This window comes from Festucalex cinctus, chromosome 6 (genome assembly GCF_051991245.1).
Source record: "Festucalex cinctus isolate MCC-2025b chromosome 6, RoL_Fcin_1.0, whole genome shotgun sequence".
Taxonomy (NCBI): Eukaryota; Metazoa; Chordata; class Actinopteri; order Syngnathiformes; family Syngnathidae; genus Festucalex; species Festucalex cinctus.
In genome coordinates, this window is record NC_135416.1 from 29,433,320 (window position 1) to 29,456,560 (window position 23,241).

General features: G+C 39.4%; 1 protein-coding gene across 4 annotated transcripts in view; it reads left to right on the plus strand.

Moving 5' to 3' along the window:
* LOC144020694 (syntaxin-3-like) overlaps positions 1-23,241 on the plus strand; it is a 268,512-nt gene that overhangs the window by 243,170 nt on the left and 2,101 nt on the right. Inside the window, exon 10 of one of the 4 annotated variants that reach the window (XM_077524419.1) lies at positions 18,407-22,045. The exons of the other annotated variants lie outside the window; for them this stretch is intronic. Within the exon in view, the coding sequence (XP_077380545.1) occupies positions 18,407-18,466 (60 nt within the window). The 3' untranslated portion in view covers positions 18,467-22,045. Of the gene's footprint in view, positions 1-18,406; positions 22,046-23,241 lie in introns of those variants that run through there. 4 annotated transcript variants of the gene reach the window in all.

Here is a 23,241-nt window from a genome sequence, read left to right on the forward strand (position 1 = left end):
AATGCCATTTCTGGAGAAATGGCGTGTGAAGGCTGGAGAAATGAATGATACCTGTGGAATGATTTGGAATAATGTTGAATGATGTTGAATGATATTGAATGGTGTTGAATGGAAAGTGTAGAATGTAGGAATAATCGGCTACGAAATCGGAAATTGTGAATTATGGAACTGAAAAGCTGGAAGAGCTCGTGGCCTGAATTGCTGGAATATGTTGAAGTTGGAATGAAGTAAATCGGATGAATAATGTGGAAGTAAATAGAAAGTGTAGAATGTGGGAATAATCGGCTACGAAATCGGAAATTGTGAATTTTGGAACTGATAAGCTGGAAGAGCTCATTGTGTGAATTACTGGAATATATATTGAAGTTGGAATAAAGTAAATCGGATGAATAATGTGGAAGTAAATGGAAAATGTATAATGTGGGAATAATCGGCTACGAAATCGGAAATTGTGAATTTTGGAACTGAAAAGCTAGAATAGCTCATAGCATGAATTACTGGAATGTACTGAAGTTGGAATGAAGTAAATCGTATGAATGTGGAAGTAAATGGAAAATGTAGAATGTGGGAATAATCGGCTTTGAAATTGGAAATTGTGAATTTTGGAACTGAAAAGCTGGAATAGCTCATAGCATGAATTACTGGAATATATTGAAGTTTGAATGAAGTAAATCGGATGAATAATGTGGAAGTAAATGTAAAATGTAAAATGTGGGAATAATCGGCTACGAAATCGGAAATTGTGAATTTTGGAACTGAAAAGCTGGAGGAGCTCACGGCTTGAATTACTGGAATATATTGAAGTTGGAATGAAGTAAATCGGATGAATAATGTGGAAGTAAATGGAAATTGTATAATGTGGGAATAATCAGCTACGAAATCGAAAATTGTAAATTTTGGAACTGAAAAGCAGGAACCGCTCATAGTATGAATTACTGGAATGTACTGAAGTTTGAATGAAGTAAATCGGATGAATAATGTGGAAGTAAATGGAAAGTGTAGAATGTGGGAATAATCGGCTTTGAAATTGGAAATTGTGAATTTTGGAACTGAAAAGATGGAATAGCTCATAGCATGAATTACTGGATTGTACTGTAGTTGGAATGAAGTAAATCGGATGAATAATGTGGAAGTAAATGGAAAATGTATAATGTGGGAATAATCGGCTACGAAATCGGAAATTGTGAAGTTCGGAACTGAAAAGCTGGAATAGCTCAAAACATGAATTACTGGAATGTACTGAAGTTGGAATGAAGTAAATCAAATGAATAATTTGGAAGTAAATGGAAAGTGTAGAATGTGTGAATAATCGGCTATGAGATCGGAAATTTGTGAATTTTGGAACTGAAAAGCTGGAAGAGCTCATGGCCTGAATTACTGGAATATATTGAAGTTGGAATGAAGTAAATCGGATGAATAATGTGGAAGTAAATGGAAAATGTATGTGGGAATAATCGGCTACGAAATCGGAAATTGTGAATTTTGGAACTGAAAAGCTGGAAGAGCTCACGGCTTGAATTACTGGAATATATTGAAGTTGGAATGAAGTAAATGGAAAATGTATAATGTGTGAATAATCGGCTACGAAATCGAAAATTGTAAATTTTGGAACTGAAAAGCAGGAATCGCTCATAGCATGAATTACTGGAATGTACTGAAGTTGGAATGAAGTGAATCGGATGAATAATGTGGAAGTAAATGTGAAATGTAGAATCTCCAAAATGTAGAATGTGGGAATAATCGGCTATGAAATCGAAAATTGTAAATTTTGGAACTGAAAAGCAGGAATCGCTCAGAGCATGAAATACTGGAATGTACTGAAGTTGGAATGAAGTAAATGAGATGAATAAAGCAGAAGTAAATGGAAAATGTATAATGTGGGAATAATCGGCTACGAAATCGGAAATTGTGAATTTCGGAACTGAAAAGCTGGAAGAGCTCACGGCCTGAATGACTGGAATATATTGAAGTTGGAATGAAGTAAATCGGATGAATAATGTGGAAGTAAATGGAAAATGTATAATGTGGGAATAATCGGCTACGAAATCGAAAATTGTCAATTTTGGAACTGAAAAGCAGGAATCGCTCATAGCATGAATTACTGGAATGTAGTGAAGTTGGAATGAAGAGAATCGAATGAATAATGTGGAAGTAAATGTGAAATGTAGAATCTCCCATTAAGAATAATGGGGAAAAATCGGGTACGAAATCGGGAATTGTGGGTAAGGCGTGAATCGGAGGAATAATAAAAATACAAGCGCGCATCGCGTGAATTTTAGGAATAGTTTGAAATTGGAATGGCAAAAATCGGATGAATTATGTGGAAGTAGTTACACGTCAAAAAAGTGGGCGGAAGAAGAAGAAGAAGAAGAAGAAGAAGAAGAAGAAGAAGAAGAAGAAGAAGAAGAAGAAGAAAGAATGAATAACATATGTGTGAAGGCCACCAGCCTTCACACAATAAAGAATGAATAACATATGTGTGAAGGCCCCCAGCCTTCACACAACTAGAAAATGCCATTTCTGGAGAAATGGCGTGTGAAGGCTGGAGAAATGAATGATACCTGTGGAATGATTTGGAATAATGTTGAATGATGTTGAATGATATTGAATGGTGTTGAATGGAAAGTGTAGAATGTAGGAATAATCGGCTACGAAATCGGAAATTGTGAATTATGGAACTGAAAAGCTGGAAGAGCTCGTGGCCTGAATTGCTGGAATATGTTGAAGTTGGAATGAAGTAAATCGGATGAATAATGTGGAAGTAAATAGAAAGTGTAGAATGTGGGAATAATCGGCTACGAAATCGGAAATTGTGAATTTTGGAACTGATAAGCTGGAAGAGCTCATTGTGTGAATTACTGGAATATATATTGAAGTTGGAATAAAGTAAATCGGATGAATAATGTGGAAGTAAATGGAAAATGTATAATGTGGGAATAATCGGCTACGAAATCGGAAATTGTGAATTTTGGAACTGAAAAGCTAGAATAGCTCATAGCATGAATTACTGGAATGTACTGAAGTTGGAATGAAGTAAATCGTATGAATGTGGAAGTAAATGGAAAATGTAGAATGTGGGAATAATCGGCTTTGAAATTGGAAATTGTGAATTTTGGAACTGAAAAGCTGGAATAGCTCATAGCATGAATTACTGGAATATATTGAAGTTTGAATGAAGTAAATCGGATGAATAATGTGGAAGTAAATGTAAAATGTAAAATGTGGGAATAATCGGCTACGAAATCGGAAATTGTGAATTTTGGAACTGAAAAGCTGGAGGAGCTCACGGCTTGAATTACTGGAATATATTGAAGTTGGAATGAAGTAAATCGGATGAATAATGTGGAAGTAAATGGAAATTGTATAATGTGGGAATAATCGGCTACGAAATCGGAAATTGTGAATTATGGAACTGAAAAGCTGGAAGAGCTCATGGCCTGAATTGCTGGAATATGTTGAAGTTGGAATGAAGTAAATCGGATGAATAATGTGGAAGTAAATAGAAAGTGTAGAATGTGGGAATAATCGGCTACGAAATCGGAAATTGTGAATTTTGGAACTGAAAAGCTGGAATCGCTCATAGCATGAAATACTGGAATGTACTGAAGTTGGAATGAAGTAAATCGGATGAATAATGTGGAAGTAAATAGAAAGTGTAGAATGTGGGAATAATCGGCTACGAAATCGGAAATTGTGAATTTCGGAACTGAAAAGCTGGAAGAGCTCGTGGCCTGAATTGCTGGTATATGTTGAAGTTGGAATGAAGTAAATCTGATGAATAATGTGGAAGTAAATAGAAAGTGTAGAATGTGGGAATAATCGGCTACGAAATCCGAAATTGTGAATTTTGGAACTGAAAAGCTGGAATCGCTCATAGCATGAAATACTGGAATGTACTGAAGTTGGAATGAAGTAAATCGGATGAATAATGTGGAAGTAAATAGAAAGTGTAGAATGTGGGAATAATCGGCTACGAAATCGGAAATTGTGAATTTTGGAACTGATAAGCTGGAAGAGCTCATTGTGTGAATTACTGGAATATATATTGAAGTTGGAATAAAGTAAATCGGATGAATAATGTGGAAGTAAATGGAAAATGTATAATGTGGGAATAATCGGCTACGAAATCGGAAATTGTGAATTTTGGAACTGAAAAGCTAGAATAGCTCATAGCATGAATTACTGGAATGTACTGAAGTTGGAATGAAGTAAATCGTATGAATGTGGAAGTAAATGGAAAGTGTAGAATGTGGGAATAATCGGCTTTGAAAATGGAAATTGTGAATTTTGGAACTGAAAAGCTGGAATAGCTCATAGAATGAATTACTGGAATGTACTGAAGTTGGAATGAAGTGAATCGGATGAATAATGTGGAAGTAAATGTGAAATGTAGAATCTCCAAAAAATAGAATGTGGGAATAATCGGCTATGAAATCGAAAATTGTAAATTTTGGAACTGAAAAGCAGGAATCGCTCAGAGCATGAAATACTGGAATGTACTGAAGTTGGAATGAAGTAAATGAGATAAATAATGCAGAAGTAAATGGAAAATGTATAATGTGGGAATAATCGGCTACGAAATCGGAAATTGTGAATTTCGGAATTGAAAACCTGGAGGAGCTCACGGCCTGAATGACTGGAATATATTGAAGTTGGAATGAAGTAAATCGGATAAATAATGTGGAAGTAAATGGAAAATGTATAATGTGGGAATAATCGGCTACGAAATCGGAAATTGTGAATTTCGGAATTGAAAACCTGGAGGAGCTCACGGCCTGAATGACTGGAATATATTGAAGTTGGAATGAAGTGAATCGAATGAATAATGTGGAAGTAAATGTGAAATGTAGAATCTCCCATTAAGAATAATGGGGAAAAATCGGGTACGAAATCGGGAATTGTGGGTAAGGCGTGAATCGGAGGAATAATAAAAATACAAGCGCGCATCGCGTGAATTTTAGGAATAGTTTGAAATTGGAATGGCGAAAATCGGATGAATTATGTGGAAGTAGTTACACGTCAAAAAAGTGGGCGGAAGAAGAAGAAGAAGAAGAAGAAGAAGAAGAAAGAATGAATAACATATGTGTGAAGGCCACCAGCCTTCACACAATAAAGAATGAATAACATATGTGTGAAGGCGCCCAGCCTTCACACAACTAGAAAATGCCATATCTGGAGAAATGGCGTGTGAAGGCTGGAGAGCTGAATGATACCTGTGGAATGATTTAGAATAATGTTGAATGATGTTGAATGATATTGAATGGTGTTGAATGGAAAGTGTAGAATGTAGGAATAATCGGCTACGAAATCGGAAATTGTGAATTATGGAACTGAAAAGCTGGAAGAGCTCGTGGCCTGAATTGCTGGAATATGTTGAAGTTGGTTGGAATGAAGTAAATCGGAAGAAGAAGAAGAAGAAAGAATGAATAACATATGTGTGAAGGCCACCAGCCTTCACACAATAAAGAATGAATAACATATGTGTGAAGCCCCCCAGCCTTCACACAACTAGAAAATGCCATTTCTGGAGAAATGGCGTGTGAAGGCTGGAGAGCTGAATGATACCTGTGGAATGATTTGGAATAATGTTGAATGATGTTGAATGATATTGAATGGTGTTGAATGGAAAGCGTAGAATGTAGGAATAATCGGCTACGAAATCGGAAATTGTGAATTATGGAACTGAAAAGCTGGAAGAGCTCGTGGCCTGAATTGCTGGTATATGTTGAAGTTGGAATTAAGTAAATCGGATGAATAATGTGGAAGTAAATAGAAAGTGTAGAATGTGGGAATAATCGGCTACGAAATCGGAAATTGTGAATTTTGGAACTGAAAAGCTGGAATCGCTCATAGCATGAAATACTGGAATGTACTGAAGTTGGAATGAAGTAAATCGGATGAATAATGTGGAAGTAAATAGAAAGTGTAGAATGTGGGAATAATCGGCTACGAAATCGGAAATTGTGAATTTTGGAACTGATAAGCTGGAAGAGCTCATAGCATGAAATACTGGAATGTACTGAAGTTGGAATGAAGTAAATCGGATGAATAATGTGGAAGTAAATGGAAAATGTATAATGTGGGAATAATCGGCTACGAAATCGGAAATTGTGAATTTTGGAACTGAAAAGCTAGAATAGCTCATAGCATGAATTACTGGAATGTACTGAAGTTGGAATGAAGTAAATCGTATGAATGTGGAAGTAAATGGAAAGTGTAGAATGTGGGAATAATCGGCTTTGAAAATGGAAATTGTGAATTTTGGAACTGAAAAGCTGGAATAGCTCATAGAATGAATTACTGGAATGTACTGAAGTTGGAATGAAGTGAATCGGATGAATAATGTGGAAGTAAATGTGAAATGTAGAATCTCCAAAAAATAGAATGTGGGAATAATCGGCTATGAAATCGAAAATTGTAAATTTTGGAACTGAAAAGCAGGAATCGCTCAGAGCATGAAATACTGGAATGTACTGAAGTTGGAATGAAGTAAATGAGATAAATAATGCAGAAGTAAATGGAAAATGTATAATGTGGGAATAATCGGCTACGAAATCGGAAATTGTGAATTTCGGAATTGAAAACCTGGAGGAGCTCACGGCCTGAATGACTGGAATATATTGAAGTTGGAATGAAGTAAATCGGATAAATAATGTGGAAGTAAATGGAAAATGTATAATGTGGGAATAATCGGCTACGAAATCGAAAATTGTAAATTTTGGAACTGAAAAGCAGGAATCGCTCATAGCATGAATTACTGGAATGTAGTGAAGTTGGAATGAAGTGAATCGAATGAATAATGTGGAAGTAAATGTGAAATGTAGAATCTCCCATTAAGAATAATGGGGAAAAATCGGGTACGAAATCGGGAATTGTGGGTAAGGCGTGAATCGGAGGAATAATAAAAATACAAGCGCGCATCGCGTGAATTTTAGGAATAGTTTGAAATTGGAATGGCGAAAATCGGATGAATTATGTGGAAGTAGTTACACGTCAAAAAAGTGGGCGGAAGAAGAAGAAGAAGAAGAAGAAGAAGAAGAAAGAATGAATAACATATGTGTGAAGGCCACCAGCCTTCACACAATAAAGAATGAATAACATATGTGTGAAGGCGCCCAGCCTTCACACAACTAGAAAATGCCATATCTGGAGAAATGGCGTGTGAAGGCTGGAGAGCTGAATGATACCTGTGGAATGATTTAGAATAATGTTGAATGATGTTGAATGATATTGAATGGTGTTGAATGGAAAGTGTAGAATGTAGGAATAATCGGCTACGAAATCGGAAATTGTGAATTATGGAACTGAAAAGCTGGAAGAGCTCGTGGCCTGAATTGCTGGAATATGTTGAAGTTGGAATGAAGTAAATCGGAAGAAGAAGAAGAAGAAAGAATGAATAACATATGTGTGAAGGCCACCAGCCTTCACACAATAAAGAATGAATAACATATGTGTGAAGCCCCCCAGCCTTCACACAACTAGAAAATGCCATTTCTGGAGAAATGGCGTGTGAAGGCTGGAGAGCTGAATGATACCTGTGGAATGATTTGGAATAATGTTGAATGATGTTGAATGATATTGAATGGTGTTGAATGGAAAGCGTAGAATGTAGGAATAATCGGCTACGAAATCGGAAATTGTGAATTATGGAACTGAAAAGCTGGAAGAGCTCGTGGCCTGAATTGCTGGTATATGTTGAAGTTGGAATTAAGTAAATCGGATGAATAATGTGGAAGTAAATAGAAAGTGTAGAATGTGGGAATAATCGGCTACGAAATCGGAAATTGTGAATTTTGGAACTGAAAAGCTGGAATCGCTCATAGCATGAAATACTGGAATGTACTGAAGTTGGAATGAAGTAAATCGGATGAATAATGTGGAAGTAAATAGAAAGTGTAGAATGTGGGAATAATCGGCTACGAAATCGGAAATTGTGAATTTTGGAACTGATAAGCTGGAAGAGCTCATTGTGTGAATTACTGGAATATATATTGAAGTTGGAATAAAGTAAATCGGATGAATAATGTGGAAGTAAATGGAAAATGTATAATGTGGGAATAATCGGCTACGAAATCGGAAATTGTGAATTTTGGAACTGAAAAGCTAGAATAGCTCATAGCATGAATTACTGGAATGTACTGAAGTTGGAATGAAGTAAATCGTATGAATGTGGAAGTAAATGGAAAGTGTAGAATGTGGGAATAATCGGCTACGAAATCGGAAATTGTGAATTTTGGAACTGAAAAGCTGGAATCGCTCATAGCATGAAATACTGGAATGTACTGAAGTTGGAATGAAGTAAATCGGATGAATAATGTGGAAGTAAATAGAAAGTGTAGAATGTGGGAATAATCGGCTACGAAATCGGAAATTGTGAATTTTGGAACTGAAAAGCTGGAAGAGCTCATTGTGTGAATTACTGGAAAATATATTGAAGTTAGAATGAAGTAAATCGGATGAATAATGTGGAAGTAAATGGAAAATGTATAATGTGGGAATAATCGGCTAAGAAATCGGAAATTGTGAATTTTGGAACTGATAAGCTGGAATCGCTCATCGCATGAAATACTGGAATGTACTGAAGTTGGAATGAAGTGAATTGGATGAAGAATGTGGAAGTAAATGTGAAATGTAGAATCTCCAAAATGTAGAATGTGGGAATAATCGGCTACGAAATCGGAACTTGTGAATTTTGGAACTGATAAGCTGGAATCGCTCATAGCATGAAATACTGGAATGTACTGAAGTTGGAATGAAGTAAATCGGATGAATAATGCGGAAGTAAATGGAAAATGTATAATGTGGGAATAATCGGCTACGAAATCGGAAATTGTGAATTTTGGAACTGAAAAGCTGGAATCGCTCATAGCATGAAATACTGGAATGTAGTGAAGTTGGAATGAAGTGAATCGAATGAATAATGTGGAAGTAAATGTGAAATGTAGAATCTCCCATTAAGAATAATGGGGGAAAAATCGGGTACGAAATCGGGAATTGTGGGTAAGGCGTGAATCGTAGGAATAATAAAAATACAAGCGCGCGTCGCGTGAATTTTAGGAATAGTTTGAAATTGGAATGGCGAAAATCGGATGAATTATGTGGAAGTAGTTACACGTCAAAAAAGTGGGCGGAATAAGAAGAAGAAGAAGAAGAAGAAGAAGAAGAAGAAGAAGAAGAAAGAATGAATAACATATATGTGAAGGCCACCAGCCTTCACAAAATAAAGAATGAATAACATATGTTGGAGGCGTTCACACAATTAATAAACAAAATAGGCTATATTACCCCGATGCATCCATCCATCCATCCATCCATCCATTTTCTTGACCGCTTATTCCTCACAAGGGTCGCGGGGGGTGCTGGCGCCTATCTCAGCTGGCTCTGGGCAGTAGGCGGGGGACACCCTGGACTGGTTGCCAGCCAATCGCAGGGCACACAGAGACGAACAACCATCCACACTCACATGCACACCGAGGGACAATTCGGAGCGCCCAATTAACCTGCCATGCATGTCTTTGGAATGTGGGAGGAGACCGGAGTACCCGGAGAAGACCCACGCGGGCACGAGGAGAACATGCAAACTCCACCCAGGAAGGCCGGAGCCTGGACTCGGAGTACCCCGATGCATTTAAATAAATTTAAATATAGTAGGAGGCTAATTGAATCTAAATCATATTTTAAATTTTAAACACTGAGCAGGGAGCGCGAGCAATGCGCTCATGTGGGTGGAGAGTGGCACAGCCACACATGCATTCACTTGCATCATGCAAACGCTCCCTGTCCTGCCTTTTTTTTTTTTCTTTTTTAATTGTTTTTTAAAAATTATTTATTTATTTTTATTCCGCCTCACCAACACAAGTGCCGACGCGGAAATCTTGGCATGACAGTACCCGATGATCGAGTGGTGTCTTTTCTAGCTCAGACTTGTAGTGTGACAACACATCCGGTCCACAACACGGAGCGAATTTATCCGGTAATCTGACAGTGAGACTGTCGTGAAAGACAAAAAAAAAAAAAAAAATCACATAGTCTGAGCTCGGCATTACACAATTTAATCTCCATAGTTAACACTTTGCCTTCCTGCACTTAATATTATGAAAGGTATTTTGAGGAAATTTGTTATTTCAGAAGTGTATATCAAAATGGTAGCCCAAATAAAGATGAATTGACTTGACTTGACATCAGTACCCAAGAAGTAGCTCTCAGTTTCAAAAAGATTGGTGACCCTGGTCAAACGAAGAGCTATACATTAGATGGCACAGATAACTATTCGGCTTGTAATTTGCTTTAACTGTAATCTGTCTTTTTCATATTCATACGACGGCGTATTAGGGCCACGTATGAATTTTATTTATTTTTTTTAGAGGGCGGGTGGCAATAATCCGAGAAAAAAAAACAACTCGCAAATTTGCCACTTAGTTTCTAAAATGGCAAATTTGCAAGGAAAAAAAAACTCTGACATTTTCGAGTTAAGAAAGTGGCAAATTTGCGAGTTTAGAAAGTGGCAGATTTGCGAGAAGAAACTCAGAAACTTACGAGATATACACGTAGCGTACTATTTGAATGTCATGTTCGTAGGAAGAAAGAGAAGAGGAACACCACGAGTCTAGGACTTAGAGTATGGACATTGAATGTTGGAAGTATGACAGGAAAAGGTAAAGAGCTGGTTGACATGATGCAGAGGAGGAAGGTGGACATACTGTGTGTTCAGGAGACCAGGTGGAAAGGGAGCAAAGCTAGAAGTTTCGGAGCTGGTTTCAAATTGTTCTATCATGGTTTAAATAGGAAGAGAAATGGAGTAGGAGTTATCGTGAAGGAGGAGTTTGTTAAGAACGTCCTGGAGGTAAAGAGAGTGTCAGATAGGGTAATGAGCCTGAAGTTAGGAATCGAAGGTGTGATGATCAACGTTGTTAGTGGGTATGCGCCACAGGTAGGATGTGAGCTGGAGGAGAAGGAGAACTTTTGGTTGGAACTTGATGAAACGATGCAGAGCATCCCTAGAAGTGAGAGAGTTGTCATTGGTGCAGACTTCAATGGACATGTTGGTGCAGGAAACAGAGGAGATGAGGAGGTGATGGGCAGGTTTGGTATCCAGGAGAGGAACGCAGAAGGACAGCAGGTGGTTGATTTTGCAAAAAGGATGGGAATGGCTGTCGTGAATACTTTCTTCCAGAAGAGGCAGGAACATAGGGTGACCTACAAGAGTGGAGGTAGAAGTACACAGGTAAACTACATCTTGTGTAGACGGTGTAATTTGAAGGACATCTGCGACTGCAAAGTAGTTGTAGTGAGAGTGTAGCCAGACAGCATAGGATGGTTGTGTGAAGGATGAGTCTGGTGGTGAGGAAGACAAAGAGGGCAAAGGCAGAACAGAAGACGAAATGGTAGAAGCTGAAAAAGGAAGAGTGGTGTATGACTTTCAGGAAGGAGTTGAGAAAGGCTCTGTATGGTCAAGATGTGCTCCCAGATGACTGTACAACTACAGCAAATGTGATCAGGCAGACAGGTAGGACAGTCCTTGGTGTGTCATCTGGAAGGAAAGGAGATAAGGAGACTCGGTGGTGGAATGAGGAGGTGTAGAAGTGGATCCAGAGAAAGAGGTTAGCTAAGAAGAAGTGGGACACCGAGAGGACTGAAGAAAGTAGAAAGAAGTACGGGAAATACAGCATAAGGTGAAAGTAGAAGTGGCAAAGGCCAAACAAGGGGCTTACGATGACTTGTATGCTAGGTTGGACAATAAGGAGGGAGAGACTGAACTATACAGGTTGGCAAGGCAAAGAGACAGAGATGGGAAGGATGTGCAGCAGTTAGGGTCATAAAGGATAGGGATGGAAGAGTGTTGACAGATGCCAGTGTTGTGATGGGAAGATGGAAAGAGTACTTTGAAGAGTTGATGAATGAGGAAAATGAGAGAGAACGAAGAGTAGAAGGGGTGACTGTTGTGGATCAGTAGTAGCAAAGACTAGTAAGGATGAAGTGAGAAGGGCATTGAAGAGGATGAAGAGTGGAAAGGCATTCGGTCCTGATGATATATACCTGTGGAGGTATGGAAGTGTCTAGGAGAGGTAGCAGTAGAATTTCTGACTGGGTTGTTCAACAGGATCTTAGATAGTGAGAAACTGCCTGAGGAATGGAGGAGAAATGTGCTGGTGCCCATTTTTAAGAACAAGGGAGACCTGCAGAATTGTGGCAACTACAGAGGAATAAAGCTGATGAGCCACACAATGAAGCTATGGGAAAGAGTAGTGGAAGCGAGACTGCTGAGGGCAGAGGTGAACATTTGTGAACAGCAGTATGCTTTCATGCCAAAAAAAAGAAAAGAAAAAAGTACAACAGATGCAGTTTGCTTTGAGGATGTTGATTGAGAAGTACAGAGAAGGTCAGAAAGAGCTGCATTGTGTCTTTGTTGACCTGGAGAAAGCTTATGACAGGGTGCCCAGAGAGGAACTGTGGTTTTTGTATGAGGAAGTCTGGAGTGGCGGAGAAGTATGTTCAAGTGGTTCAGGACTGTAAGACAGTGGTGAGGTATGCTGTAGGTGTGACAGAGGAGTTCAATGTGGATTAGCTCTGAGCTCCTTCTTGTTCGTTTTGGTAATGGACAGGATGACAGACATTAGACAGGAATCCCCATGGACTATGATGTTTGCAGATGACATAGTGATCTCTAGTGAGAGCAGGAAACCGTGGAGGTTTGCCCTGGAAAGGAAGGGAATGAAGGTTAACCTTAGCAAGACGGAGTATCTGTGTGTGAATGAGAGGGACCCAAGTGGAAGAGTGAGGTTACAGGGAGAAGAGACCAAAAAGTTGGAGGAGTTTAAGTATTTAGGGTCTACAGTCCAGAGCAATGGAGAGTGTGGAAAAGAAGTGAAGAAGCGGGTGCAGGCAGGCTGGAATGGGCTGAGAAAAGTGTCAGGTGTGATGTGTGATAGAAGAGTTTCAGCTCAAATGAAAGGAAAGGTTTATAAAACTGTGGCGAGAACAGTGATGTTTTGTCTGGAGACAGTGCCACTGAGGAAAAGACAGGAGGCAGAGCTGGAGGTGGCAGAGATGAAGATGCTGAAATTCTCTTTGGGAGTGACCAGGTTGGATAGGATCAGGAATGAGTACATCAGAGAAACAGCACGTTAGAGGCTTTGGAGATAAAATCAGAGGCCAGACTGAGATGGTTTGGACATGTTCAGAGGAGAGAGAGTGAGTATATTGGCAGAAGGATGCTGAGTTTCCAAATGCCAGGCAGAAGATCGAGAGGAAGACCAAGGAGGAGGTTTATGGATGTCGTTAAAGAGGACATGAAGGTAGTTGGTGTGAGAGCAGAGGACAGGGTTAGATGGAGGCAACTGATTCGCTGTGGCGACCCCTGAAGGGAAAAGCCGAAAGAAGAAGAACACTACTTGAATGTTTACCCCATTTCTTTTCGGTCGGGTTTTCAAATAAGGAGATAGCAGAGATTAATCATATGATATTGTATTTGCTCTTTGAAGCATTGGGTATGGCCACTGACAAAGATGCCTCGCTTTGCGAAGGTCCACACCATGAGGATCAAGCGTTTCAGTTAATTTGTTAAAATATATATTTACTTGTACATTTATGTTTCCAGAATTATTATTTACAATCCCTTTTGGTATTGTTTGTACAAGTATCTAAGTTGATGTGTCGAATCTGCTGCTCTCTGTCATTCACTTGTATTTACCTAAAGTATGCTAGCGTCTGATTGGTTAGTGCTCATCAGCTGATAGGGGATCAGGAACTGTTGCTCTAGTGGTGTATGATGAGTGAAATTTAAATAGAATGAATGTCTCTATCCTGCCTTTTGTTACGTGTAAGCAGTGGATCCCTAAAATGCAGACACCAAGTTAGGAACACAAAAATTTAATTGTTACACAAAGAGCACACAATAAACAAAGTACAACTGAAATCGCTTGCAAATGCAAGGAACGAGAAGAACAAAAAGCGCACGTCAAAACACGGTAATCTACAAAAACAAAAAGTGCTTGCGCCAAACAAATAGGGCAGCAAGAAAAACCGTAATCAACAGATAAAAGTACTTACAGAAAAAATGCAGAAGTAAGATCAAAATGGGCGAGGCTAAACGTGGTCGAGGAGCAGGATAAAGACAGTACAGATCATGACAGTGTCCCCCCCCCCACACCCCCACCTTGAGAGTCGGGGGCAACTTGAGCTTCACGGAGACAGGGCTGATCAATGATTCGATCTCGAAGGGTCCAATGAATCGGGGATCCAGTTTCTTGGAGCTTCCAGCCAGATTTAGGTCCCTTGTAGACACCCAAACCTTGTGGCCAGGACGATAGTCAGGCGCCGGGAGTCGCCGTCGGTTGCCGATTGTTTGGTTGCGGGTGGATGTGCGTGACAATGCTGCCCGGGTCTCCCGCCATACTCGATGGACCCCACAGCAGGACCTCAGGGCGGAGGTGGACTGGAACAAACAACCTCCCATCCAGACATCCATCCGGAACTCTGGTTTGGGCCTGGACCTCATGGACCCTTCGCTCCACTTCCCACTGCAGGGCCCCCATCACTCTGTTGGCAGGAATGATGGTCTCCTCTGTCCCCTTCTCCGTCTCTGGGTCATGGATTCTGGATAATGCATCTGGCTTTGTGTTTGATGAACCCTTTCGGTAGGTCAGGACAAAGTTAAAACGGGCGAGGATTAGGGCCCAACGAGCTTGCCTTGAATTAAGTCGCTTGGCAGTCTGGATGTACACTGTGTAAAGTCTGACCATTATCTACTTAAATAAATTGTGGCAACAAAGTGACAATTAATATAATTGAGTAGATTTTAACTACTGCAACTTTGATTAAAACCAATTGATTTACCTAAGTAGTTCTAATAAAAACTATTAAATACAAACTAATGAAGTCACTGGTTGAAATATTTTGGGTTGATTAATAATACAGTGCAGGATTATTGAATCCAAATCAATTTCACATGGCAAACTGATTAAATTATACTACCTTTCTGAAAAAAAGATTATTTAGATCCACTATATCAGTGAGTCATTTCAATTTAGATTCACCAATTAATTAGGTGGAATTAATTTAGATGTACCAATTAACTCAATAAAATTAATTTCTCTTTATTAAATATTTGGCTGATATTGATTCAAATCTATTCATTAATTAGGTTTAATTAATTTGTAACTACTAATTGTCAAAAAGAAATTGATTTGAATTTACTAAATATTTAGTCAATATTTATTTAAATTTACTAATAATTTAGGTAAAATTAATTTATTCATACTAATTATTTAAAACAAATAAATTGTATTTCCTGAATATTTAGTTGATATTTAATTAAATTTACTGATAGGTTAAGCAAAATTGATTTATTTATATTGTTTTTTCAAAGCAACTGACTTCTATTTACTAATTCATTCGGTGGAATTGATTTAATGAAACTAATTTTAAAAAAAAACATTTTTTTATTTATTAACTATCGAGACAATATTAATTTAGCTTTACTGATTTGATGGGTGAAATTATGGCTTTCGAAATATCTGAAAAAGGAATGATTTGGATTCAATAAATAAAACATGTAGCATCAACTTGTAAATGGTACCACATGACTAAAAATCTATTTAATATTATTGATTGTCACTTTGTTGCCATAATTTTTCCAAGTCAAATTTACTTAATGTCATGTCTTCTTGTAGCAATAAGTCACATATACACACAATATAAGAAAACAGCAAACAAACATTTATTTGTGCAACATTTGCATTTTACATCAAATTTGTCAATCAGTAAAACAGTATATATTACGTGTGCGTGCACGTTTTTTGTTTGTTTTTTTACCTCCATATGACGTCAAAGTTACATTTATAATTGCTCAGATCATTCCTATTAATTTTTTTAAAAACTTCAAAATAACATTAGACATTTTGAAATATTTGGCAATTGACTGCCTGTGTGCACGTGCAAACGTGTGCGTGCATCTTTTTTACCTCCATATCAGAAGTCAACGTTACATTTGTAATTGTTCAGATCATTCATTCTTATGAATTTTATTGACAGAGAACCATTAAGATATTTTAAATCATTTGTCAGTAGACGTTCACATTTTTCAACTGACTGAAACATCCTCAGTATTCACACACATTTTGTGTACAGAAAAGCATTTGTTTTTAACTTTCAGCAAACAGTTACTTGAGTCAACATACCTTTTAAATGGAGCATGAACAACATTTTTCAAAACATTTCACTGAGGAAGAGAGGGACCCTTAAGACACAAGTTTGTTCTTGAGGCTGTTCACTTTTGGGGAAGGCTTTGAACAGTCCAGTTCAAGAAAGAGTTTCTGGAAGGTTTCAAATGTGTATTTGAGCTCCTTGCATGGGATAGGAAAGATTCAGGGCGTAAATTAAACCAAGTAGCATGGCACAAGCCCTTGAAAAGTTATCCAGGCCAGTCAGGACCTTTGTTCCATCAGCTACAATCCGATGTCCTCTGTACCGTCTGACAGAGCCTTCTGTTTGAAGATTTTCAATGCTTGTAAAGAAAGTTCCTGTGCCATACTGCCTTCATCTGCATCCTACAAAAAAAAATATTTTGTTAAATTATTCAAAATTATCCAATTTTATTCAACTGTGTTCTAATGAGACAGCGTGTGCGTTGCTGTCACAGTAGCGTAAACATGCACATTTGTGTCTTTCATTAATTACTGGAGCACTCTTGATTAGACGGACTCCTTATGAATGAAAGAAAAAAAAAAAGCCAAATTCTGCAGGAAAACTGTTGCCATAAAGTTAGCGTATGGGGAGGCTAAAGACACGCGAGGCGGACATAAGCAGCTTGTGTTGTTGGGGGTGAAAAAAAGTTCATTAATTACAGGAGCACTCGATTAGACCCGTTCCTTACGGAAAAAAGCAAAAAACAAAATAAACAGACAGTTAATACTGAATCTGAAAGAAAACACAATTTTCAAATTTTCTGAGACAGTCCTGTATTTAATAAGTTTAATACATACCTGCTGTCTTAACTTTAGATACTTCTTTTGAACCTAGGAATAAAATAAGTAGCTCTAAGTCATTTGGATGAGTTAACTTTTGAAGCACAACTTCACAAGAGCAGATAATTACACATGGACACCTGGCACAAGAGAATGACAACCTGACATAAAAAAATATCAGTGGATGCATCAAATCTTATATAGCAGGTGGTCCTTACCGTTGATCCAAACATAAACCCATTCAAATAATATCAAGAACGCAAAGAAAATACTATACTCTAGCGAAGGAAAACCACAAATCTGCTTATGGCACTTTTCACCATTCACAATCAGCGTTGTAGTGTAAGGGTAGGGTTTTTTGGGGGGGTTTTTTAACACCACATCTAGCTCCACTGCTATGCTTTGTTCCCTGAATAAAGCAGGCGACTATACCCCACAGTGGTCCGATACAGTCAAATGCTGTCGTTAATCGTTAATGTCAACCCATGATATATTATTCATGTTTAAATAAGTCTGGTATTTTTTAAAGTGTGTTTAAAGACTATAAAAAAGACTTTAAGATATTATAAAACATTCTGTATCTGGTGTATTTAAAAATATTGTATTTCCAAGGGGGGTTAACTTTATATGAAATATACCACTGTATATTTAATGTTGAATACATACCTGCTGTCTTGACTTTAGATATTCTATGCACCTAGGAATGAAATACATAGTTCTTAGTCATTTGGATGAATTAAACTTTCAAGCACAAATTCAGAAGTGGAGACACACACGGACAACTGGCACATAAGAACGACAACCTGACATAAAGAATATCAGTGGACGCATCAAATCTTAGCAGGTGGTCCTTACCCTCGACCCAGACATAAAGCCATTGATTGAAATTGTACCAAATAAGCGAAGGAAATACTATGGTCTAGCTAAAGAAAACCACAAATCTGCGTGTGACCGTCCACAATCGGCGTTATAACTAGGAGGGAGGGCGGCAACGTAACCGGACCACTACTACGCTTGGTGTTCTGAATACATGAATACAAACCCACGTACGGCGGCTTGATACTCAGATAGTTTTGGTCGAAAACTAATGTTCATCACTCAGAAGAGAACCAACGTTAACTTGTTCGACTTTTAGCGAACTTCCGAATGTGGGGGGAGGCTTAAAATGGGGGAATCACCTCCGGCTGACTCCGAACACCGACGGCAAAATTAAACTTAGAAATAAACTTGCTCGACAACACAAAACAATATTCAACTGCTGGAATAATGTGGTTAACTCTCGGTTTGTGTGTTTTGTGTTCGTGAAAACTCTTACCTGTGAAAAAATCGTCAAAATTTTATTTTGTAAATATTAATTTAGCCCAGTCAGGGTTTTTACAGTGTAGGTCAAGTTCTTGTGGTCCGTGTATATGGTGAATGGTTCCTTGGTGCTTTCCAACCAGTGCCTCCATTCCTGGAGAGCCACGACAATGGCTAGCAGTTCACGGTTTCCCACATCGTAGTTGGCTTCTGCTGGACTGAGGCGTCGGGAAAAGAAGGCACAGGGATGCGGCATCTGGTCGACCGGGGAGTGCTGGGAGAGGACGGCCCCCACTCCGGAATCCGATGCGTCAACCTCAACAACAGGGAGATCAGAGTTATAGTGGTACAAAACAGGTGCACAGGTAAATAGTCGCTTCAGCCTAGCAAAGGCTGCCTCTGCGTCAGATGACTATTTGAAAACTAGCTTACTGGAGGTAAGTCGTGTCAAGGGTGACGCTATCTGACTGTAGTTTCTAATGAAACGTTGGTAGAAGTTTGCAAAACCCAAGAATCTCTGCAACTGTTTGCGGGTGGCTGGAGTGGGCCACTCAATCACTGCCCTAATCTTGGCAGGATCGGCTCGCAGGTGACCCTTCTCAATAATAAAACCCAGGAATGACACCGATTCTGCATGGAACTTGCACTTCTCTGCCTTAACATATAGCCGGTTTTCCAACAAACACTGAAGTACCATTCGGACGTGGTGGCGATGTTCTTCAATATTCTTAGAAAATATCAGTATATCATCGAGGTAGACAAAACAAAAATAATTCAACATATCTCGCAGAACATCGTTAGTCTCTGGAACACTGCGGGAGCATTAGTAAGACCAAATGGCATAACCAGGTATTCGAAATGCCCCAATGGTGTCTTGAATGCCGTCTTCCATTCACCCCCCTCCTTAATTCTCACCAAGTGATATGCGCTTCGAAGGTCTAACTTCGTAAAAATCGTGGCAGACTGTAGCGGAGCCAAGGTCGAGTCCAGCAATGGCAGAGGGTACTTAACTTTAATAGTGATGTCATTAAGACATCGGTAGTCTACACACGGCTTATCTTTCTTGTCAATAAAGAAAAAAAAAAAACAGCACCAACTGGTGATGAGGAGGGACTAATTAATCCGGCGGCAAGTGACTTAGATATCTAATCATGCAAGGCTGCTTGCTCGGGATGAGATACCTGGTATAGCTTTGAGTTGGGTAGCGTTGCATTGGGAACTAGATTTATGGCACAATCATAGGGACGGTGTGGCGGCAAGGACTGGGCACGGTCCTTGCTAAAGACCTTCGCAACATCATGATATTCAGGGGGAACCTTAGCTAGATCAATCACCTCAGGACCTGTCAGGGCTAGGGAATGACACTCTGTGGATGTCAAGCAGTGGGAATAACGAAAAAAAACACTCCAATTTTCTATGGTGGGGATGTCCCAATTTATGTCAGGGTTGTGTTGCTTTAGCCATGGCAATTCCAGTACTACCAGTGCGGAACTCGAGGGCATAATAAGAAATGGTTACCGGACAATTTAACATTAAGGGGGGCCGTGATGCGCGTTACCTCCGCCAAGATCCAAGATCCATTAAGATCCAAAATGGGGTTTTTGGAGTAAAAACGTAGGACACTTAAGAGAACTCACGAGGCCCGGGTCAACAAAACAGTCATCAGAACCCGAGTCGATCAAAGAGATTACTTTAACGTGGTGTCCAAAACCTGTGATTTCACCAGGCAGTTCTAGTCTCTTAGCATTTGAATCCATGATCAAGTCGATTGTCTCGGTATCGTCCTCAGTGTACTCACACAGATGACCCTCGTGGGAAGCAGCTTCCGGTCCCTCCACCTGGCATTGCCCCGTCATAGCTGTGGAAGGGCCGGAGGGGTGTGGCGGTCGCACCGGGCAGGAGGATACTCTGTGTCCCAGCTGACCGCAGTAGAGGCATGCCCCGGTCTGGACGCGGCGCAACTGTTCATCCTGGGTTAGATGACCGCCACCCATCTGTGCCTAACCCGCCTCTGGTGCCGAGTCCTCTGTGCTGGCTCAGAGGAGGAGTCTGCGATGCCCAGGTCCTCACGGGTGGTTAATGGGCTGGCTCCGGTGTGCTGGCACGTTCCAGACACTGCTCTCGTTGTCACTCCCTCATTCGGTTGTCCAGCCTAATGGCAAGAGCAATGAGTCCTTCCAAGTCTGTGGTCTCATCACGAACTGCCAGTTCATCCTTGAGCTGGGAACTCAGTCCTCTGTGAAACACACTACAAAGAGCAAGGTCACCGAAACTGCTCTGAGCGGCCAAAATGCGGAACTGGATGGAGTACAGCTACAGATAACTGTCCTTGAGTGAAGTCCAGTAGCCGACTCCCAGCCTCCTTGCCATTAACGGGGTGATCAAAAACTCATTTAAATTCAGTGACAAAAGCTGAGAGTGATGTGCATAATTCAGGTTTGGTATTGCTGATCGCCATAGCCCAAGTGGCTGCTTTGTCAATAAGCAGGCTCATTAGGTATGCCACTCTTGCGTTGTCGCTAGAGTACGTGAGGGGCTGCTGATCGAAAATTAATGAACACTGATGAATAAATTGGCCGCATAACTCGGGTTCGCCGCCATAGCGACCCGGGTGTGGTAAACTGGGTTCACGGATATTGTGTGCTGGTGCATCCGAAGCGGCCGAACGGGGTGCCAGAGGAATTCCTCCGGTCTCGCCCCTCGAAATAACGAGAGCGGACAAAGCGTCAAACCGTGAGACTAACATGGCTACCGCCTCCCTCAGCTCAGTCAGGGATTGTTCATGGCGCCCCATGTTTCTTCCCTGGCTGGCCAGGGCATGGTGTATCTTACGAGGGTCTGCGGGATCCATGGTCGGAGTATTCTGTTACGTGTAAGCAGTGGATCCCAAAAATGCAGACACCAAGTAGGAACACAAAAATTTAATTGTTACACAAAGAGCACACAATAAACAAAGTACAACTGAAATCGCTTGCAAATGCAAGGAACGAGAAGAACAAAAAGTGCACGTCAAAACGCGGTAATCTACACAAACAAAAAGTCTATGTCTCCTGGGACCCATCCACTGGTCAGGCTGCTACTGCAAGTAAAAAAACCACCTGAGAGCACAGCCTGACAGTACAGATCATGACACCTTTTCATTTTATAAACAGTCCCATTAACCACCAACAAATCCTCAATTGATTAGTTTCTGAGTTTTTTTCCTTGCAAATCTGCCACTTTATAAACTCGCAAATCTGCCACTTTAGAAAGTCATAAAATTGCCACTTTCTAAACCCGCAAAACTATGAGTTTTTTTTCTTGTAATATTTCCCCCGCCCTCGAAAAAAATATATATTTATACGTGGCCCTAATAGGCATATTCAAAACTGTGTAAAACGAATTTAGAGATTTTGTTTTTAAATACATTCTCCTATAGAATTTCTAAATGATTATGTTTGAAGAGAATTGATGAAAATGTGCAAAAACTGACAACAATGTACCATAGCACTGAATTGTTGAGCTCTCAGTCTTTTTCACCATGTCATTTGTCTGGAATTTTAGGTTGTCACCCTCTTCCACTCTATAAAAACTAGAGCACCTTCTTGCATCAGGGTTAGGGTACGATTCACTCAAGCCCAATTCGATCGGATTTTTGATTTTTCAGTTCACAATTTTCGTTTTGATTTATTTATTTATGTTAAGATAACCAAAAGATGTTAAACTACTTTACTAATCAACATTTTGTCCTTGTTACCAACATTAAATTTTGTAACTATTTAAAAAAAAAAAGAAGAAGAAAATTAACATCATTTTGACTGTTTATCTACATTTTTGTCATTATCACTGCTTTGTGGTTCAGGTTAATATTCTGCCCTCCCAACACGTTTTCAGCTTTGTGCAGAAAGTCAGATCGTTTGAAGAATGAAGTTCTAGGAACTTTGTTGAGGATTTGTGTTGATTCTTTTACTATTTTTCTTCACAAGGTTTGTCCTGAAACTTCTTTTAGTCTTCTAAAATGTATTGCAATACTTGTGTATGTATGTCTTTATGGATTCTGACTTTAAATTATGTAAAGGGACTAACTTGATAAATGTGTCTTCTTTCTGCCCCATCTCACTTGCATCTTATCATATTGTGCTTTTTTTCTTTCATTTGTAATGTTTTATTGCTGTGCTTGATTGAGACGATTAAAATCAAAATCAAATGACAAAGACTAAACAGATGTCTGTTCACCAAGTGTAACAATGAGGCCCTCTACTGGACTCACAAGACGCCACATAAGTGAAAACATTGGAGTGAATGGCGTACTATCCAATGCACCGTACTAAAACAAGTCAAATATGAATAAATGAAGCAGTATAAAAAATACTCAAACAATATAATATTTCAGTGTTTGATAAAATAATAAAACAAGTGTCATCCCGCAAATTAATTAACAAAATCTGCTATATTACCCCGGCGCATATAGGCCTAAATAAATTAAATTACACTGTTGGCTACTAAATCATATTTTTAACACTATTGCGGAGCAGGGAGTGCAAGCAATGCGCTCACATCACATTTGTCCCATGCATGCTCCATTCACGCAAACGCTCCCTGTCCTTGCCTCTTTTTTTTTTTTTTGGCCCACCTCCCCTACAAACCGTGCCGACGCGTCTCTCTTGGCAAGACAACAAACGATGATCGGCTGGTGTCTTGTCGCGTTCAGACTTGTAGTGTGACTACACGCCCCATCCACGACACGGAGCGAATTTATCGGGTAATGTGACAGCGCAACTGTCGTGTAAGACAAAAAAATCGTGTAGTCTGATCTCGGCATAAGGGAAATTGCTTTGTCACTCATTCAAAGAAATACTTCATCAGATTTAAATAACACGGTTACGTCAGCCGGTCCCACATAACTATTTCATTTAAATTGAAATAAATGTTGGGTGACCAAAATTTAGCTAATGTTCTTAATTTAATACGACAATATACAGTTGTGTTAAATTTACAC